The 19357-nt window shown below is 41.6% G+C and overlaps 1 protein-coding gene across 1 annotated transcript; it reads right to left on the reverse strand.

Moving 5' to 3' along the window:
- Nucleotides 1-603: 603 nt before the first annotated feature.
- On the reverse strand, nt 604-18836 carry ints6 (integrator complex subunit 6). The gene is made up of 18 exons (XM_070914638.1): nt 18531-18836; nt 18314-18391; nt 17580-17729; nt 12706-12795; nt 11082-11265; nt 7318-7443; nt 6837-6988; nt 6537-6689; nt 5520-5652; nt 5131-5225; nt 4895-5005; nt 3805-4020; nt 3280-3406; nt 2933-3075; nt 2618-2804; nt 1426-1797; nt 1038-1131; nt 604-697 (listed from the first exon to the last, which is right to left on the reverse strand). The coding sequence occupies exons 1-18, from the start codon at nt 18639-18641 to the stop codon at nt 604-606; spliced, it is 2616 nt and encodes an 871-aa protein (XP_070770739.1). The 5' UTR covers nt 18642-18836.
- Between the last annotated feature and the right edge of the window lie 521 nt (nt 18837-19357).

The following is a 19357-nucleotide window of genomic DNA, read 5'->3' on the forward strand; positions in this document are numbered from 1 at the left end:
TGGCTGAAAACGCACACACAACCTGAACCCTTCTTACACGGCCGGTCTGTCACATCATCAGGAATAAAACATGACTGAACATTACATCCTGGCTGCTATCTGTTCCTCTCCCAGAAAGGTCCTGCACTCCCTTTGTTTACTCCACTTCCTCGTTTGAGAGATTTTTCACTCTCGTTTGTCATTTAAAAAGAAGGAAATCTAAATCCGGGGAGGAGAATAATCAAGGGGAATGACACAGGACGGGTTCAAAGATTGGAAAACAACCGCGCTCAAATGTTCTACAGGCCAAAAAACAAATGGCATAGACAAACACCTGCAGCAATAAAATGCTTCCTCACTCCCCCTCTTGGATATTTATAAAATGCTTCATCCAGGGTCAACACTGCCTTTAGTTTATACTGTGTGCAAACCAACACCACCATCAATAATGTTGAGATAATGTGTCGAGTCCACTGAAGAGGTCATGGTTCGAGAGCTGGACGCCGTCTTGTCTCATCTCTGCAGGGGCCCCAGTACAGGAAGGGGGGGGGGGGGGGGGGTTAGAAGGATGTGGAGGGTTGACGAGTTCATCATCAGTAAGTTCAGTCCAGGAATGAGCCGGTCTCAGAGCGTGTCCACGTGGTTCATGTTATTGGATCTATTGTGGATCTCTTCGAGGAAGTTTTCCAGCTGCTCGATGAGAACGCGCTTCTTGAACCTTTAAAAAGGAACAAATGATAAAAAACAAATTCAACAAAAAAATTGTATTTAGTAGCAAGAGAGTCCATAACAAGCAACATTTTAGGTCTTTTCATCATCCTGTTTTCTAATGTCAGGAACAAGATGCTGATGTTTTGCTGGTGATCACAGCCCTAGCATATAAAACTGCTCTTTATATGAGCCATGGTAAAAATAGCAAAGTGATACAGGATCTACAGATGAAACGCAGGTGATTTGTTTCTTAACCACAACTCCAAATGGTTCCGTTTACAGCTTATTTGAGACAGCAGGGTGATTACAGTAATGCAGCGACGTCAGAGGAGGTTTAAACTCTGTACCTGGCGGCCTCTTTGATAATGTTTTGCAGGAAGATGAGTCGAGTGTCCAGAGTGCCCTGGATCTGCTTCAGGAGGAGGAAGATCTTCTCGTAGTCTGAAACAGAAAGAGCAAGTGAATGAGGATTAATTGCTTGATTATTGCTCTCCAACTCTCTATACATACAGTAGAATGTTAATGACTTCTATCATATAATATTCACATTTCTTCTAAGAAAATTTGTTCTAGGGCTGCAACTAAGAATTATTTCTACTATAGATTCATATCTTGAATTAATGATTAATTATTCGATCCATGTCAGAAAAACACCAATCACAAATCTCTAGCCCTACACATAGGCTGTTCCTTTTATTTTGTCCACCCCCCCATACACTATGTTTGGCTACATACGTCTGCCAGGTTTTCTGATCTCCTTGGTGATGAGCGACCTCAGCTCGTTGTTGATCTTGGTCGTCTCGGTGTGAATGTGCTTCTTCAGAGCCGCAGGTGACAGGTAGCGAGGCGGCTGGTCCTCCACCAGCACCAACTCCGCTCCACCCTCGCAGCCCAGCGGCGGCTCGCCCACCTGGGGTTGCCCATTCTCCTCCTCGTCCCCGAGCCCGAAGTCCTGGGGGATCGCGGCAGTGTGGTTTTCCTGGTGGTTGGCAGGCCCTGAGGGATGATCCGCCTCCGAGTCCGAGCTCCCGTCTGAGCCGTAGTGGTTCTCATTCAGGTGGTTGATGATCATGTCAGGTTCAGGTTCTCCGTCATTCATGTCCATGTCTGCAGGTTCAGAGATTATGTTTATTCATTTTGTTTCTTTGATAAGTGATACTCTCTCCTCATGAGTCACGTCAGTCTCGGTGGGAGAATTCTTATTCTAACTCTGCATGTGATTTATCACAACATCTAACACCAGTTAATGATTTTTTTACAGCTTTCCTTCAAGCGGGATTCCACCAGTTTTAAATATCAGTTTTATAGTCCTGTTGTTGAAGATTTCTAGTGATGGGTTCTACTCGGTTGTATAATGTCTTCTGTGGCTCTGGAGAAGCTTTGACAAGTCGGAGAAAATAAACGTGATGTTATCAGAGACTTCAAATCTTAACCGGGGGTGTGGAGTTTGAAATGCATTCAACACATTTGTTACATCACAAGAAAACACACAATGTGTTTTGGTGAGAAACACTGAGTGTAAACAGAAACGACACTACGAGACAGAAAAGCTTATTTTTAGACGCAAACGTTTTGAATGTAATTTTGAAGAACATTTAAAAACACATACAAACCATCAACATTCTAAATATATTATAAAATAAATACGTCTTGCCTAACAAACACCATGTTCTTTGAATGTACTTGCTTTTCAGAAAACCTTTGAGGAACATTAGGGACATGTAGAGTAAGATATTACAGTGTTGGCTGGTGCTGAAGATACCACTGTGAAGAGCCTAATCCTGAGTGGCTTCAATTCCAAAATCACAAAAGCAGTCAAAAAGGAGAACCGAAAACTGATCAGAGTTTGAAACAGTTTCTAACAGTTATCATTTCAGTTATCATATTATGTATTTATTGTGTGTCATAGTCTCAATACAAATCTCACCTGCTGTTGGTCGAGGGCTGGCAGGGGGTGTTACTGGAGGGGTGTAGGCCCTGCCCAGACGCAGCAGAGGCGACATGCAGCGACGTCTCTTTGGTCCTCCGCCCGGCATGTTGCTGCTGTCTCCGGGTCTCTTCCCTTTGTTCTGAGGGCCGGTCACGAACTCATCCGCCTCGTCGATCATCATGCCCTGAGCGAGGAGTGAGGAAGATGGTCGATAAAATGCTTCTCAAATGCTTCTCAATCAATACCTTGCATTTGTCTTTTACTCATGAAAGAGGATGGGGGTTAGGGTTGATGTGAGTCGGTGGGACTTACCTTCTTGTCTAGTTTAAAAGGGTTGCCGAATGTGTGCAGACGTTTGGGCTGCTCAGGGTCTGCGTCTCGAAGAGGCTGAGGAGCAGCTTTGAGGAAGTCTTGGTAGTTGCCCATCTGGGCTATTGGCACGCTGTGGAGCTGGTCTGGACAGGAGAGGGGGAAATTCACCAACATGTAGGGAGAATTTTACACTTGCTCTTATAGAGAATACCTTTCTTTTTGCTGACCTTCAGTCAGTGAAGTTTTCCCCCTGACATCAGTTTTGGGTGTGGTTACAGGAATAACAGGGCACACTTAAGACCAACCCCAACAGTGGGTCTGGGAAACAGGCTTGCACAGCGACTTACCTGAGTCCTGTCCTCTGAGACTACAGACGCTGGTGTTCAGCAGGTTCCTCCTCATTCGGCTGAGCTGGTCCAGCAGGTGGCTGCGGGGGATGTCGTAGGGATTCCTAAAGCTCTGCGGCTTCAGGCCCTGATGAGGACACAAGACCGATGGGATTGTAAAGTACTGTCTATATAACAGATATATAACCATAACTATAACTATAACAGAGTGGATATACAGTGGAAAAAGCCCTCAAGCACACAAACAAACTATATAAAAGATCTCAGTAAACAGCTCAGGAGGATTGTTGGAGGGGAAGCCAGGAAGGCAGGAAAAAGTCTGAGCAGAATGTGAACGAGCAACAGTGAGATTTGAGTTGAACGTCGACTGTCCAAGTAAATGCAGCTCAGTAGACAACAATAAAAGACAATGTTGATGAGTGTAATGAATGAATAATAACTCTTGCTTATGAAAGCTGCGTATCCTCAAAATCCTTTGTTTAGGTTTGTTTTGTTAAGGAAACGTTAATAATAATCCAACCGTACCTTGTTGAGCAGTGCCAGATGAAAGCCTTGGAACTCTTTGGTGTTGAGCTCCATGGGCAGAGCCGGAGCCTCTCCTGAGAGACTCTGCAGCTGCTGGATGAAGTCCCTGCGCTGGGCCAGAGATATACCTCCCCCCCGCCAACGCACCTTGGTGCCGGCCTCTGGTGGTGGCTTCTTACCAATCAAGGCAATCAGGCGGTCGTACTCGATTTTTGACTGGAAATGTGAGCAAATGAATAAAATGACTGGGTGAAAGATAAAGTGATACTTTATGTATAAGAGAATATGAATAACATGCACACCAGGGTTGGATATCATTTTTTGATACCAGGGTCGATATGAGAATTTTCAGTACCCATACCAAAAGTTGCTACGTTTTCTTTTTAATTTAATAAAATATGAGAAACTTCTAAAATGCTCATTTAATGTTGTCTTATTGACACAGAAAATGACTATAAAAAGAAACGTATGCTTTATATCAGAAGACACTGAGCACTGAACCATACATTTTGTTACTGGACTGTTTTCAACACACTTGTCATTAAATGCCATGAAAAGACCAAAACCAACAAACATGTGTTGGTCTGTATCTAAATACTTTACGACTTACCCACCCCGTCTTTTATAAGTTAATCAAACTGGGGTAAACAGTGCATTTGGGGACTAATTTCAGGCTTGGATTTGGTGCACTGGTGAGTAAATATGGCAGCAGGACTGAGTATGTGAGACTGACTAAACTTAAAACCAGCATGTTCATCGTTGTGAAGGAACACTGTGGCATTTTCTGAACAACAACAAAAAACAACAACTTTGAACAACTCTATAACACAGAGGAATAAAATATGTAAGGCTTTGGACACACACACACACACACACACACACACACACACACACACACACTATACTTATTGATCAGATTAATTTGTTGTCAGGTTTACTCTTCTTATTGGATTTGTTGACAATTAAAACATAGAATAGAATATCACAAGACTTATCCTTTAAATAGAGATACCCAGCCCGATTACACATACGGACACACACAGATGTTCTGTGATATGTACCCAAAGGTAGCAACATCCCAACTTCTCACCTGTTGGCTGAGCTTCTTCAGGTAGGAGACCACGCTGTAGCTCAGGCCATACTCCATGTTGTCAGCCAGCAGATTCGGTGCTCCCATGATTCTCAGGGCCTTCCTAAGGGACTGTGGAAAGAACACAGCAATAAGACCAGCGCAGCATCTTTTATGGTCTTCATATGTCAATCAAATGGGGGGGGGGGGGGGGGGGGGGGGGTTGAATAAAAAAATAACTGAAGAAGTCCCCTGACCCCGATATAATATGGAGGCATGGTCTTCAGGTAGTTCTCAAAGGACTGCCGCCATTTGATGGTAGGCTTGAACTTGTGCACTTTGATCAAGTCATCTGCAATAACCAAGAAAAATTATAGGAATTAGAAATTATAGGAGAGCAATGTCACACTTTTTCAGAGATTAATTCCATTTTCTCAAGCCAATCATAATGGATTTATTGCCTAAACTGATAATAATCCTCTTACTATAATAGCACATATGACACAAAAACAAAGAGCATACCATGACTCAAGTAGTACTTCACTATAAATTACTAATATTCTAAAATAATGGGACATTGCCAGGAGTAATTATGTCACAGGAGCACATATGATGACAGTAAAAATGAGGGATCCATCAGTCTTACCCAGAAGTGGCAGCAGCACGGGGTAGTTGTAGGGCATCACAAACAGGTTGACACAGTTCAGAGCTGTGCTGGCCTTTAAGTAGCCGAAGGGTTGGCCCAGGTCGCTGTACTTGGCACTGTTACATACAAACACCTAAAAGACAGACAGAGAGAAAATCAATTCATGTGTGGTGACATTAGAACTCTTCAACCAGCAAACAAAAACCTGCAGACATGTAGGTGTTTTTTGTTAACTGGCTCAATAAGCTGCTGTTCAATTCTGTTTGACAAGCTGCTGGTTTTTTGGGATATGACTCTGTAGCTTAAACCACATCCATGCATTAACATCACTACCAGTGGGTCACCCACACACCTAATGCTGGAAAGTATGAACTCCCTCTTTAAAAAGATGAATGCACTTTCAGCACTCCCTCTGCGATTTTTCAGCTCATGTTTTCACCTCAACTAACCTCTGTCACACATTCAACACGGCTAAGTAGGACACAGCCTATGAAAGCTGCGCATGTCTTACTATAACATCAAGAAAGCATTTCCATTTATGCATTGAACTGTAGCCGCTGCAGAGGAAAGACCATGTCTAAGCTGGACTTTCTCAGCCTCAGGTGCACTGTAGCCCGGCTGTTCTTTGAGCTGCTGTTGTTAGCATGTTAGCATAGCTTGAGTTAGCATGTTCACGTACATTTGAAAAACTCCTGGATGTTAACACGCTGACGTTTAGCCTGTAACATTTTATATTGGTACACTAACATTAGCTTAGCTTGCTGATATTTAGTATGCATAATTAAACATGTTAGCATGTCAACATGTACAGTTCAGTTGCTCAGAAATCACTAATTCTTCCACTTGCATTCATTTCATCACTGTTAGTATCCAGCTATGTGACAGAATGAAACTGTCCTCGGACCACCAGGTGCAAATGTTAAAAAACACTGTGGATTTCAGCTTTAATGTTGAAGTCCATTCTCACAAAGTGTTTGTTTGTGTTGTGTTGTGTTGTGTTGTGTGATAGAGCTGTACCTGCCAGCAGGTGTGCGGGGACTTCCTCTCCAAAATGTACTGCGTGAGAGGCGAAGGCTCCAGCTCGTACTTGTCGAAGGGCACCTTGTCTATCACCATGGGCTCCGCGTCCAGACAGGAGAAGCGAACGTGAGGGTGGGCTGAGCGGGGGGGCTGAGGGAGAGGTAAATACTGTTATAGTCCATGTTGTCTGACTTTGTGTTGAGTGTCCATGTGAACAAACATATATATATATATATATATATCACAGGTACGTTCTCCTGTGATTTAGTTTTGTTGATTCCTCCCTAAGTTTCTTACCAGCGTGGGGGAGTTCTGGTCCGGCCAGAAGGCCTCAGGGATGGGCCAGTGACCGATGGGGACACCGGTTTTAGGGTTGGGTCGTACGTAGATCAGCTTGTGACAGCAATGCCAAGGCTGTGGACCGGACTTCAACGCCTCAGCTGGAGCGTCTGGACAGACACATACAGTACGGGTAAAACAACCCTCAGCAGTTAAAGACAAGAAGGTGCTTGTGAGGTATGAAAACACAACAAAATGAATGTAACCATGTGTAGGCAGTTAAAATATGAAGGTGGGGATTTAAACTGTGGCATCCACCAGCTGTTTATGAACAGCAGTAAAGAAAAGCTCAGAGAGGATTATAAAAAAAACGGCGAGTGGGAGAGAGCAAAGAGATTCGCTACTAATCAAACAGATTCAGTGCAGCAGGTGTCAAAAATGTCTTTTAGAAATAGAGTCTGGAATAAATTTCATTAAGACAAACAAATGTGTCTCTTACCCTCTAAAGGAGGAGGGTCGGGCCCAGTCTTCTCAAAGTTTATCACCACTCCACTCTGGATTTTCTGCACCAGAGACTCCAGACACTGATTCAACATACGCTGAGAGAACACGCTGTAGGAACGTCCTGCAACACACAGACACACACAACATATATACACCATGTTATAGGGTTGGAGTTCAATGGCTTTTAACTGAATATGAATGAAGTACTGAATCCACCTATTATAACTAAATCCTTTAAAGTCTATTTAGGTTTAGCTTTTAACAGCTTTTTTTAAGGCTGCATTAACTAATGTTTGGCCACTAGGGGGCAGTGGAACAAGCTGAAAGAACAACATTTCTCATATTGTCAAGTCCCAATGAATGCGTTGGCGTGTTAACATTGCCATTAGAACACATCCGTCAGATATGGAGAAATATTCATTTGGAATGACATTTCTGGTCGCCTGATGAATTTAATATTCATATATTAATATATTCACACTCTTTTTAGCTCAACCGACACCTGAGAAAAAATATCTGGCTCTTCACTAGCTTCACTAACTTGGTCTGTCTGCCCTTTTTTGCTGAGCAGGTAGTGCGCAGTGGGTTCATGAGGGCTTGTTTGCTGTAAACAGCTGCCTGCTGCTGCAGGAACAGGGTTAACGCCGAATCACACAGTAAATTAGCCATAAAAAGCAAAATACTGCGCTAAAAGAGGCTGGAAGGCTCCACAGAGCTGAGGGGAACTACAAAGATGGGTGATAAAGCTCTGTGGGTTTGTCACAATGAGCGCCCACTTTCACATTACATGTAGTCAGAGTTAATTGTAGTTACAATGTTCATTAATGCAGTTTTATAAATCTATAAAATAAATGACTAAAACTCAAAGATTAACATTCAAACAACTAAAGCTCAGGTTTTGAAAGACAGATTACATATTCTCATCTAGTAGTCCTTTGGTAAAAGGTTTTAACTTTCTGATTAATTGACATTTTCAGTTGAAAGATCCAAAAAAGACCTTTGATCTTTCCATCTGTGCCATTACTCAGTGAATATTTCTACATTTGCATTAAATGTTAATTGTGGTTACTCGTCACAAATGGTGCAGTGTGTGCCACATGATGAGTAAAATGTCCACACTGTGTTAAGTTATTACAGCATAGACAAAAAGGTTTCAGGAATAAATTCTGAGAAGCACTTTGACATTTATTTTGGCATTTATGTGATGTTTCTGAATCTCAGGCGAATCAAGTCGACCCAAAATGAAGATCAGTGCCAATATCAGCCCTATTAGTTAGATAAATAACTACCTGAATGTTTTGCATATTGCTTTTCTTGTGAGAAAAGATTCAAGACTTAACGAGTATTTTACCAACTCAAATTCATGGTTAGGTTTGGGTTCTGAAGCCTGGCACCATTATGGATCTGGTTTTATCACCCACCTGAAAATACTGCTGGGTAAAAAGCGCATGATACTATTTGAATGTAGAGTCCTCTTATTTTAATTCATAACACTGCAGTGCCTGACTATAGAGACTGCAGTGCAATTTCAAGAGCTCTCTACTCAACACTGTACTCATCTTTATGGAGCCCTATCAGTCCTTTACACTCACTAGATGTTAACAGCATTGAAAGAGGTGCATTTGCGTGAGATGTAGCTCTGAGGCTGCTTGAGTTTTTTTGTCACAGCATCAGTCAGCGGGCAGCAAAGGTCACATGAATCAGACACACTGTTTTACAAAGCTACTACTGATTAGTCTAATTCAGCCCTCTGGCCATTTACTGCCTCCAACTTCACCTCTAATGACCTTGTTATGCACCCATTCACTCACTCATTTCAATAGGCCGTGGCTTTGTGTCAGGTCTGCCATCAGCAGTAATGGACAGGCAGCATGTACTGTAGACTGTCACTGACAATGGAGCTGTGTCATGTTCTGCATTCAGCACCACCGCCTGCCACACAGAGCTTTGGCGTGCTCGGCTCTCTCTCTCTCTCTCTCTCTATGTGTGTGTGTGTGTGTGTGTGTGTGTGTGTGTGTGTGTTAATCTTAACCATCAGCATCATTCTAGTCTGTTCCTCCTGCCAGCTGCTTCCACAACCAGGCAGCATGAGGACTGAAGACAGGAGGGATGAAAGTCTACTTCTATAAGTGGATGTTCTTTAAAACTGGTCGGTAGGCAGTCAGGGTTTGGCTTATTCCACAGCCGGAATGGGGGGGGGGGGGGATTACAGGTTGAAATCTATGTCCTGAACGTATCTCGACACTTTCAATTCTGAACCAGGTGGGAAAATCGGGGCTTTCTAACCTTAATCAAACAATTACTCCTGAAGTGTTGAGCAAAGCCCTAAACCCCTCCTCAACTGCTCAGTGGTTAAAACAAGAGCATGCTGTTTGTACCGGGTTGTTCAGCTCCCACTGGCAAACCTGTAAACACAAGTAACTCTGATTGTTGAGCAAGACGGTGCTGAGACAGAGCTCGGGGCGGTCCCTCGCTGGAGTGAAAAACAGATGTCAAGGCGAGCTTTCTCTCTATCACTAAGTTTTTTCCATCAAAAAAACAAAAAAGCCCCACACACCCATTATTCTCCTCGTTCTTTGTAATGATAGAGATGATACATCAGCTGTGCAACGGAATGCATTAAACAAATAGCTATTTTGATCTGGTGTTATAAATACTTTGAGCTTGTCCCAGCATGTTCCACCCAGCTCTGCTGTAGAAATTAGGCTTGTGTCACTCCCAAGAGGAATACGTCTATGATGTTTTTCCAAAATAAGGTTATAATGACATCCATTTACAAATAATTGGCTACACAAAATAAAATACATCATGGTAATTTGCGATCAATAACAAGTGACAAAAAAGTTCTGGTGTACAGATGATCAAAGACTGAATTAACTGTGATGTCTTTCCATTAGCCAGCTGTCTGTGACGCTTCAATAAGAAGATAAGAATGACTATGTGGTCTTTGCTTTTATTTCTCTTGCAGGTAACAATTACATATACTTCTTGAATAATTTATAAATGCTGCTGACCCAAAGGCATCTAAATCTAATTATGTAAATTATGTTAATTGGTTTTCTCAATTTCTGGACTGTTTGTAATATTATTTGAAAATGTATGGGCTACATGCTGGACCTGGTTTATAGCAATTTGTAATGTTTTGTAAGCCTATGCAGGCTGGGCACATTTATATTTATGATACGATAACAAAAAAAAGTCATTATTATCACCAACTTAACTTCAGCAATTAAGACAATCTGAAAATATTCCTCTTTGTTTGGAGACTAAGTAATAAAGAAAAGGATGCTCTGGGTAAATTCCATAATGGCTTCACTTTATTTAGAAAAACTACTCGTGATTTCCTATTGCGCTTAAATAAAGTCTAGAGACTTGTAAGAGACCGATTAAAGGAAGAATGTTCAAAAACACTGGATCCTACAATTCCCATAATGCAACTCAATAGCATCTTTCATTAAACCTTTGCTGCCTGTTAAATACCCTCATCTTTCATTCCCCTAGTTTATAACACCGGTTTTATGTCAAATGTTTGAAGTCTAACGCAAGATAACGCTGATATTTTCTCAGGCTTGACTAATGTCTTTCAGAGCAACAGACGATATTACAACTGGGTTCACAGGCTGAGTAGTCTGAGTGACTCCTCATGACAAGTAAACTGACTTTTATCTGTAAAATCGGTGGAGTGCCTCCTTAAGCAATGCACTCTACAAACACATATTAGACATTAACTAAACGACAGCTTGTTCTCAGTTCACATACCTCCAGTGACCTCACACATAGGGGTGATGGGAGAATCGTCAGGCGGGACGCCACCGAGGGGTTCAGGCTCCACCGAAGCATTGCCAGGGATGCGCAGCACCAGAGCGAACAGTCGCTGGTCCCAGCGGAAGGGCTCCTTGGTCAGCTCGCTACCCGGCAGTGGGGTGGTGAGAGGGAGATGGAGCTGGACAGTGGAGGAGAGAAACAGATGGTTGAGTGTCAATGACAAAATAAACCATGGATCATAACTAGAGACAATGTGCGAGTGTTGCTTAGAGTTGGACAGTATGATGATACTGAGTGCCTTAATTTATCAGGTATTTAATTCACTGCATTGTCCGAAAACAGATATTCTTATCTTTAGACCGTTTGCAGAAAATGCACTACATCCAGAACATATTGCTATTACAATATATATATAGCAACATAGAAGATTTAGATTATATTCTAGTCCAGGTTTTCATCAAGTATACAAAAGCAGATCTAAATTTGGTAATTAAACAACAACAATTAACGCTTCAAAACATTTAAGCAGACACCCACTGCAAACTGACAGCTGTTAAAAGATTTTAGTGTCGATTCATCATCCTCTCACAGTAACAGGCTTCTCTCCGAAAAACACAGATTCTGATTTTGTCATAAATTTTCTTTTCAGACAGTTCTTAGGCAGCACAGACTTTCAGAGAAAAGAGTTGCAATTAAAGTCAAACTTGCCCACCAAACGTCACTTGGTAACTTGTGCCCAGTCTGAACAAGCACAAACCTGGAATTATCACAGAAGCCATGAATTAGACTGTGGCTGCAGAATCAAGGACTTAATTGTATGTGTTTGACCTCCGTGAGTTTTGCTTCTCGAGCTACAAAACTGACAACATGGCTTAATAAGAGTCCTCTCCATCTCACACAGGGAGCAGCAGCAGAAATACTCAACATGGATGATAGAGATAACAATTTGTGAACTCTAACATTTTAAAGACCAAAGGATTAATTGATTAGTCAAAACAAATGCACTGTGCACTGTTGTGGGTTCTGAAATGTAAATAACTGCTGGTTTTCTTAGTCTTTTATGATACTAAATTGAACATCTTTTGGTTTTTGACTGTTGGTCACATAAAACAAGCACCTTGAATGTGAAAACTTGGGCTTTGGGAAGTTGTGAGGGGTATTTTCTTTACGATTTTCTGACACTCAATAGATTGAATGATTAATGAAGGAAGTTATCGTCAGATTAAATTGATAATAAAACTACTGTTGACTGCAAACCTAATCACGACGTGACTCAAAAGCTAAAACTGACTACATTACAGTTCAATTTTTCTTCTTAAGGTCATGATATTTAAGTTTGTAGACAGGTCAGATATATGAGCGGACAATATGGCCGGTCTGTTTCGCTTTACAAAGTCATGGGATAATTCTAACTATTGAAAATACTAAATAACAGCAGTTATGTGAATTTAATTTTAGCTTCCATAGTGACAGATAATAGGGAATGGTTTGATTGATGATTGAAGTAATAGATGCTTGTGTTATAGTGAACATTGTCTGCATGGTGGTGGGATCAGACTGAGTTGTCATCCAACCAAGCAGGAAGCACTCCTGATTGGCCGGGGAGATTGTGGCTGACCTCGTCTTGGACTCCGCCGCCGCTCGTCAACTTGTTGCCGTCACTGATGGTGATTATGATGGCGGGCTCGAGGAAAAAGGGATTCCTTCCCTGCGAAGAGAAAATTAAGACATATTCATGATTTAAAAACTAAAAACACGAGCAGACAAAGCTAAGTGCATTTATGGCAAAATTCAGAGTTTAGCAGCTGTATATTTATAGCACTTGAAAGTCTGAGGCATAAATGAGCATAGATAACGTCTCATTATATAGATAACTTACATGGGATCTATTTTAAGTGAGTGGGTGTGTGAAAGAGAGAACCTCAAGGGAATAATAAGAGGGAACAGTAAGAGTAGTCTTTAGTACAGTGTGCCTACATCTATACATTGGAGACCAGTATTAGTGTGGATCTGCAGTATATGTTCTCTCTATCCTCCACAACGGCAGAGTACATTACCTGAGGATCTGTGTGAAACCACAATATTTCATGACACCAGCACTCCACACTGATAAAATGAAAGTGGAGCAGCACTGCATTTATCACTATGCATCAGCCCTGTGGGATCTCCACAAGAGGCCAAAGAATAACTCCGTGAGTTAACAGTCTAAAACCTCAATGCAGCCCGACAAGTCCTGTCAGCACACTGGACCTCACTGCAGAGTCATACAGAGACATCATGAAGGCCGTCCTGTTTTGACAGCAGTGCAATTATTAATGGATGTGGACCCACTCGGGTTTGGACTCTACCTGTAGGCTGTGGTTTCTGCTGAATGATGGATCTGTCCAGTTTCACAAACAGCCCAAAGTAAACAGAGCAGGATGCCTCCAAGATCCACTGTACTGTAGGTATCCATGACAACCTGGCTATTTTTTTTTGTCCTCCCCAAAATCCCTTTATGATATCGAGCACTTTCTTAGCATGCTAATGAGTCGGCGACGACGCTAACTTGCCAGACGTTGGACGATTTAATTCGTGTCACATCAGCTCACTTAGCTTTTACTGTTGCTATGCAATTAGGTGTTGAAGCCAAATACAGCTATTGAAATTAGATTATGGGACATCACATCAGTCCATAGTGACGATACAGACCAGCAACCAGCTCTGCTGTAATCTACACTACAGTCAGGTCAATGTATCATCACTTGTAGAGCTGAAATGATAAGTCGATTAATTGATTAGTCGAATCAAGTCAAATTTCAAGCAAAAACATTTGCTGGTTTCAGCTACTCAAATGTGGAGATTTGCTTCTTTGTTAAGCGAGAAAATGATCAACACAAATGGACAATAAAACTTATTGGTAATTGAAGCCCTAATCATTTTTAGCTGACTTCATAGACAGGCTGTCTAGGTATTAAGCCACAGCCAAGTCCATCTGAAACAGCACTGAAACACAATGCCAGACTGATGGAGATCCATTAGAGCCCTGTTTATCACCCCCGCTGACATCTTAACTTGCAACCAAACATCACCGGCCATATAATTTCCTTGCATCCTATCCTGTCCTCTCTTTCTGCCACTCTTTCAATGCTCTCTTAACAAAACAGTGTCAGGATTACCCGCCGGCTGGCTGCCTCTCTACCTCCATACTCTTCATCTCCCAGGGGAGAGTCATCTCAGATGCCTGGCAACCTGGAGGGCTCTTTGTTACTGTAGAGAGAAGCACTCCAGGGCAATATTAACTCCCCACAGCTTTACTCCCCTTTGTCTTCCCCCCTCTCCAGCTCTCTGCCCCACTGAACGTCTTGCACCTTGAGCACTTACAAACATGGGGATGAAAAATCAAAGTTGACTTTTCATTATTAATTAAATTGGAAAGAAAAGCGGACAATAGTGAGTTATTAGACGGGATACTTCAATTACAAAGCGAACCGAGCACAAGCTACTGCGTCACTTTGGCTTGGCTTTGATTCACAGCTGTTGAAGCTAATTGAGACAGAAAAGCACTGATAAAACGTGTGTGTAGTCATCAGAGCGCTGATGAAACCTTTGTCACTTTTGACTGCTCAAAGAAAAGAGCTGCGCCTGAAAAGGTTCGACCGGACTGCTTTTCTGCTCGTAAACTTGAAATGACAGATTTTGTCCAAGTTCAGAGGAAATTAGGTTTATCACTAACATTTGTGCCTCATGTTCTGCTTTAATCAAACGACTATGGGTATAACTAAATGACTAGGACAGTATAAACAGGCTTCCCCAACATCATTAGTGTAAATGTGACTCTTGCTCTCAAATGCTTAACATAACATAATATGCTCATAAACAAATTCGTTTTTATGCGGAAGAGCACTTGTTCTACTTCCTTCTAGCAAACTGGTTAAACTTCACTTAAAAGGAAACAAAGACTAATAAAAAAAAAAAACAGCTCACAAAGGATGTGACGCATCAGTGTAGTACTAAAAACAATTAGTCAATGAATCAATAAACTGAAAATTATGACATAAAATGTGATAAATTGATTGTTTAAGCCATTTATAAAGCAAAAATGCTAAACATTTAGTGATTCTGGCTTCTCAAATGTGAGGATTTGCTGCTTTCTTCAGTTTTATATGATTGTAAACTGAATATCTGTGGGTTTTGGACAGTTGGTCGGACAAAAGAAGCAATATGAAGACGTCACTTTGGGTTATGGTAAACTGTGACAGACATTTCCCATTATTATTTAATATTATAACGGATTATTAAAGGATTGATAATTCTCTCTCTAACAGGAGAGACCAGGTCATTATATTATAAATACTGTAAACCTGTCATTTGAGGTCACCGGTAGCCGGTGCAGGACACAGTAACCTTGACCGTCAGCATGTGCTGTTTGTGTTCACAGGCATACGTCTGTGTCCAGATCTGCCAGTGTGGTTTGCATTTGACATTCAAACTCCCCGAGTGCGTCTGCCATGCATTATGTATGCTGCATGTATGCATTACCCGGGATGGTGGGGATCTTCCATTTGTTAGGAAATGCTAGTTAAACCGTCACTATTGCTCCCATCCTCCCTACTTACCTCCACGCTGGAAAACAGATGTCCAGATTCTATATCAACCACAAGCCTGCAGACTCACCTAGCAGTCAAACTGGGTACGGACTAGACTTTAAAGCTTACATTAATAAAGACTATTCTGTTCCCCTGGCAGAAAACTGCAACTCATTTCCAGATGCTGGACAGAAGACAGGAAAATCTTACGATGTGATACGTCTCCTGTGAGCGGTTTTCTGTTGTTGTTGTTTTTTCCTTTCTAATGAGACTAAATCAGGACAGATTGGTCACTTTGTGTTACACTACGCAGTAAGTAGCATGATGAAAGAAGACTTTGTCATCTGTTGCAGATAAGTCATTAGGCTGATAAGAATAATCTCACTATTTCTATCTTTCATACCGCCCTCTCACATAGCTTTACTTCCAAAAACTACCTCCCTAAACTGGAAATCTGACCACAGAATTAAACTGGTGATGTCGTTAGGCGGCACTTTTTGGTACCGGGCCAGTAACATTGAATTAGTTACAGACTGTGGGTTCAACAAATATTTGTATGCCATATTCAGTCCCAATTATTCTTATGTGAAGGCAGGCTTCCAGCTGTGAATGAGCCCTACTCTGTTGTTCAGCTGGAGGAGAGGCTTGTTTCAAATTCACAAATTAAAACAGAGTTGTGCAACACAATGGAAACAACGTCTATGATTTCTAGTTTAAAGTGCACCTCTTCTTTAGCTTGCGGTCTCACATTGTTAAGCCGTTCCTTTAATATCCTAACATTCACGATCTTGTGAACAGAATGTTGAAATAATTCAAAGACTTTCTTGTGAGATAAATCCCCAAACTATGTTTGCTGCCAACTTGAAGAGAAATAAAACAAGCCCAGTTACAGAACTTTACAAATCTGTCTAAATCTCAGCATCAGTAACACATAGACTTTCAAGTAAAATGTAAAAAAAATCTTTTTTTTACAAAAAGCTTGGGAATGTGCTTATCAAGGCAGAGTGCCATTAAACTCAAATCATTATAGAAAGTTTAAAAGGTCCTCTGGCAAACAAGAAATGACACTAAGTTACCAGTTTGTTTAGTTCTACCTAGCAAAACATTATGCAGTCTAAGCAACAGCCCAGCAATAAATCATAACTTTATGAAGGTTGTGATGTTTAGTTTTTGTTTAAACTGTTTCAGAGAGGTGTTGATGCACCTTTATGGTCATTTCAGAGGCTTTACTCTGAGAGGCGTTTCAAATATTTTATCCACCCCATTTAATTAATTAATTCAGTGAGGGTAGACTAAATATTAGAAACACCTCTCTGGATAACGCAACACAATTCACCTCCGACTTGACCATTAAGTTGAATAAACACCTCTTTAAAAACAGCTTCAACAAAACTAAACATTACAACCCTTATTAAAGGTAGGATTTAAAGCAGACGTGTTGAATAAGAGTGCATTAGTTTTAGGTAGGTGTACCTAATAAAATAACAACTTGGGTGCATATCTTTGCAGACCTCATTAATTATTTACCCCCCTAAGGCTGTAAGAGATCTTCAAATTCTAAATACATCAAGCACTCATAGGGTTTAATGTTCTAATCACTGTACATCTAAAAATATTAGCATGAAGCTATCCATGATTTTGAGCATAGTGTCAGTATGTAACAAACTAAAGTCACCAAAACAAAGGTGTAAACAATAAAGTTGTTCCTGTCTTCTTTTTTTACCTCGTTGCTGTTATGTTTGTGTCATGAGCACATGACTGAAAGTGTGTGGGGTCACAGTATGCAGGTGGTTGATGCTTGTAAGACTGGGGATAGGGTAAGGGAAGCAGGGGGTGGGTGAAGGGGGTCTGTGGGGGGCATATAGCATCTTGTCATAACACTTTATAAACCTGATTTCCTCTCTGCCTCTTCAGTACTACATACCTGTCCATAGTTGTCTATCCCAGTCACTAATCTATTGAGATTGAGTAAATCAAAAGCGGTCCTCAAGGACTGGCCGATAGTTGTGAGTCCGTTTGCTTGGAGGTTTCTCAACTCTGTCATGAATGTGGCATGGCTCTCTTTCCATCCAGCCTGAAAAGAAAACAAAAGCAAAACAAAACATTTGGTTAAAAACACACATAAAGATACACAACTACCCCACTGTTGTGAACACCAGGCAACTTCTACAGAAGTCAATGGTCATCTTGAATGTTTTTATTATGATTAAGAACTGATAAACATAGATATAGGTCGCTTCCTCTCTATCAAGCCAATAATTTGACAGCACTGCAGCCAAGACCTTGATCCGTTTCTTCCAGGCTAGTGCGGCCGGCCTGGGATCATAAATTACAAAGTGGCAAAGTCGCAGTGTGTGCGGGGACTAAAGTGGCAATTTGGTCTAAACAAGTAAAGTAAGCTAGTCTATCACCCTCTCCTTCTCCTCCTCCTCCTCCTCCTCATCCCCCCAGATATCACCTCGCTGTATAAATAACACCCAGAGTTCCTTGCTGCTCACATTGAAACAAAATGTCGGCCATGTTTTAAAAGGGGTATGAAAGCTCCTCCTGAAGATTTTCTCTACACAATTGATGTAGTGATCACAACGTGGTGGAGCGATGGAGGGACAGTCAATCTGCGCAATGTAAAGCTGGACATGACCCGAAAACAAACTCTACCTTTATCCCGAACGGAACGTCTTCAAAATTTACCAACATATACCGGTCCCCTCGGCTCGCCGGATCTCTCCCTCTGAGCTGTGGAAATAGTAGAGAATTATTTACGGTTATCGGAGAGATCAGGTTTGACAGGCGAGCTTGCAACAGTACAATGATGATCTGAACCGCAATCCCGCTCGGGATCTCCCAATATTAATGTGTCCCGTGGTTACAGTACCTTCATAAAAGTCTCAACAGCGCCTTTTGCTATGTCCAGATAGGTAGTGCCCAGATGGGTGCGCTGGTTCATTGAAGCGGACGTGTCTATCAGAAAAAGTAAAACGGGCATTGTGATGGTAATGACACGTTCTGCATGGACTTGGTGTCAGTACAACCGGCCAAAACGCAAAAAAATCTTTTGTTCTCCTGCCGCCTGTATCACCTCTCAGCTAGCTAGCTAGCTGGCTAACTGTCTGTCTCACACATTCTTTCAAAAAAGTGTAAGAATAGTGAGTGTAGAAGCCCTTTCCGGGCAAACTAAACTAAAAACCTCAAACCCTAGGGGCAGGTTATTGATTCACGAGGGATTTTGATAATTTTTACAATATTTTGCAAATATTCCTAAGTTTCATAGTAACAAAGTTCCCCCTCATAGTGAGTCCCTGTTTCTCCCTACACTGAATGCGCTGTGCCTTGTCCACTGGTTTTAACCTAAGCTCCGCGCTTGACCCCGCCTCCCAAGCGGTCTTTCAGCGTCACGTGTACGAATACTTGCCCCTCATTGGCTATCTGAAGCCACTTATTACCATATCCAAATTAGGCCAAAGCTGAGCGTCTCATGCGCATGCTTGCTTGCCTGAGAGGCAGGAATGCGAGGAAAATATTCCGTACATGCATTATGTGTTTAAGAATGCAATATATGTGGCGACGCGCTCTTTTTCGGAGCATTACTTTAGTTGTTTGAGAACATATTATTTAAGAATGAGCCTGTGTCTGCCATGAGATCTGATTACATAATCAACATTTACTTCATCCTATGCACGGGCGTGGGCTACTGAGAGAGAC

Source organism: Enoplosus armatus, chromosome 11, assembly GCF_043641665.1.
Source record: "Enoplosus armatus isolate fEnoArm2 chromosome 11, fEnoArm2.hap1, whole genome shotgun sequence".
In the NCBI taxonomy this organism is placed as follows: domain Eukaryota; kingdom Metazoa; phylum Chordata; class Actinopteri; order Centrarchiformes; family Enoplosidae; genus Enoplosus; species Enoplosus armatus.

Coding starts and splice junctions, on each gene's coding strand:
- ints6 (XM_070914638.1), bottom strand. CDS start 18,641: ATGCCCGTTTTACTTTTTCTGATAGACACGTCCGCTTCAATGAACCAG. Junction 6,690..6,836: donor ACCAGAACTCCCCCACGCTG/GTAAGAAACTTA, acceptor CCTCTCCCTCAG/CCCCCCCGCTCAGCCCACCC. Junction 5,006..5,130: donor TGCCTCCATATTATATCGGG/GTCAGGGGACTT, acceptor TTCTTTCCACAG/TCCCTTAGGAAGGCCCTGAG.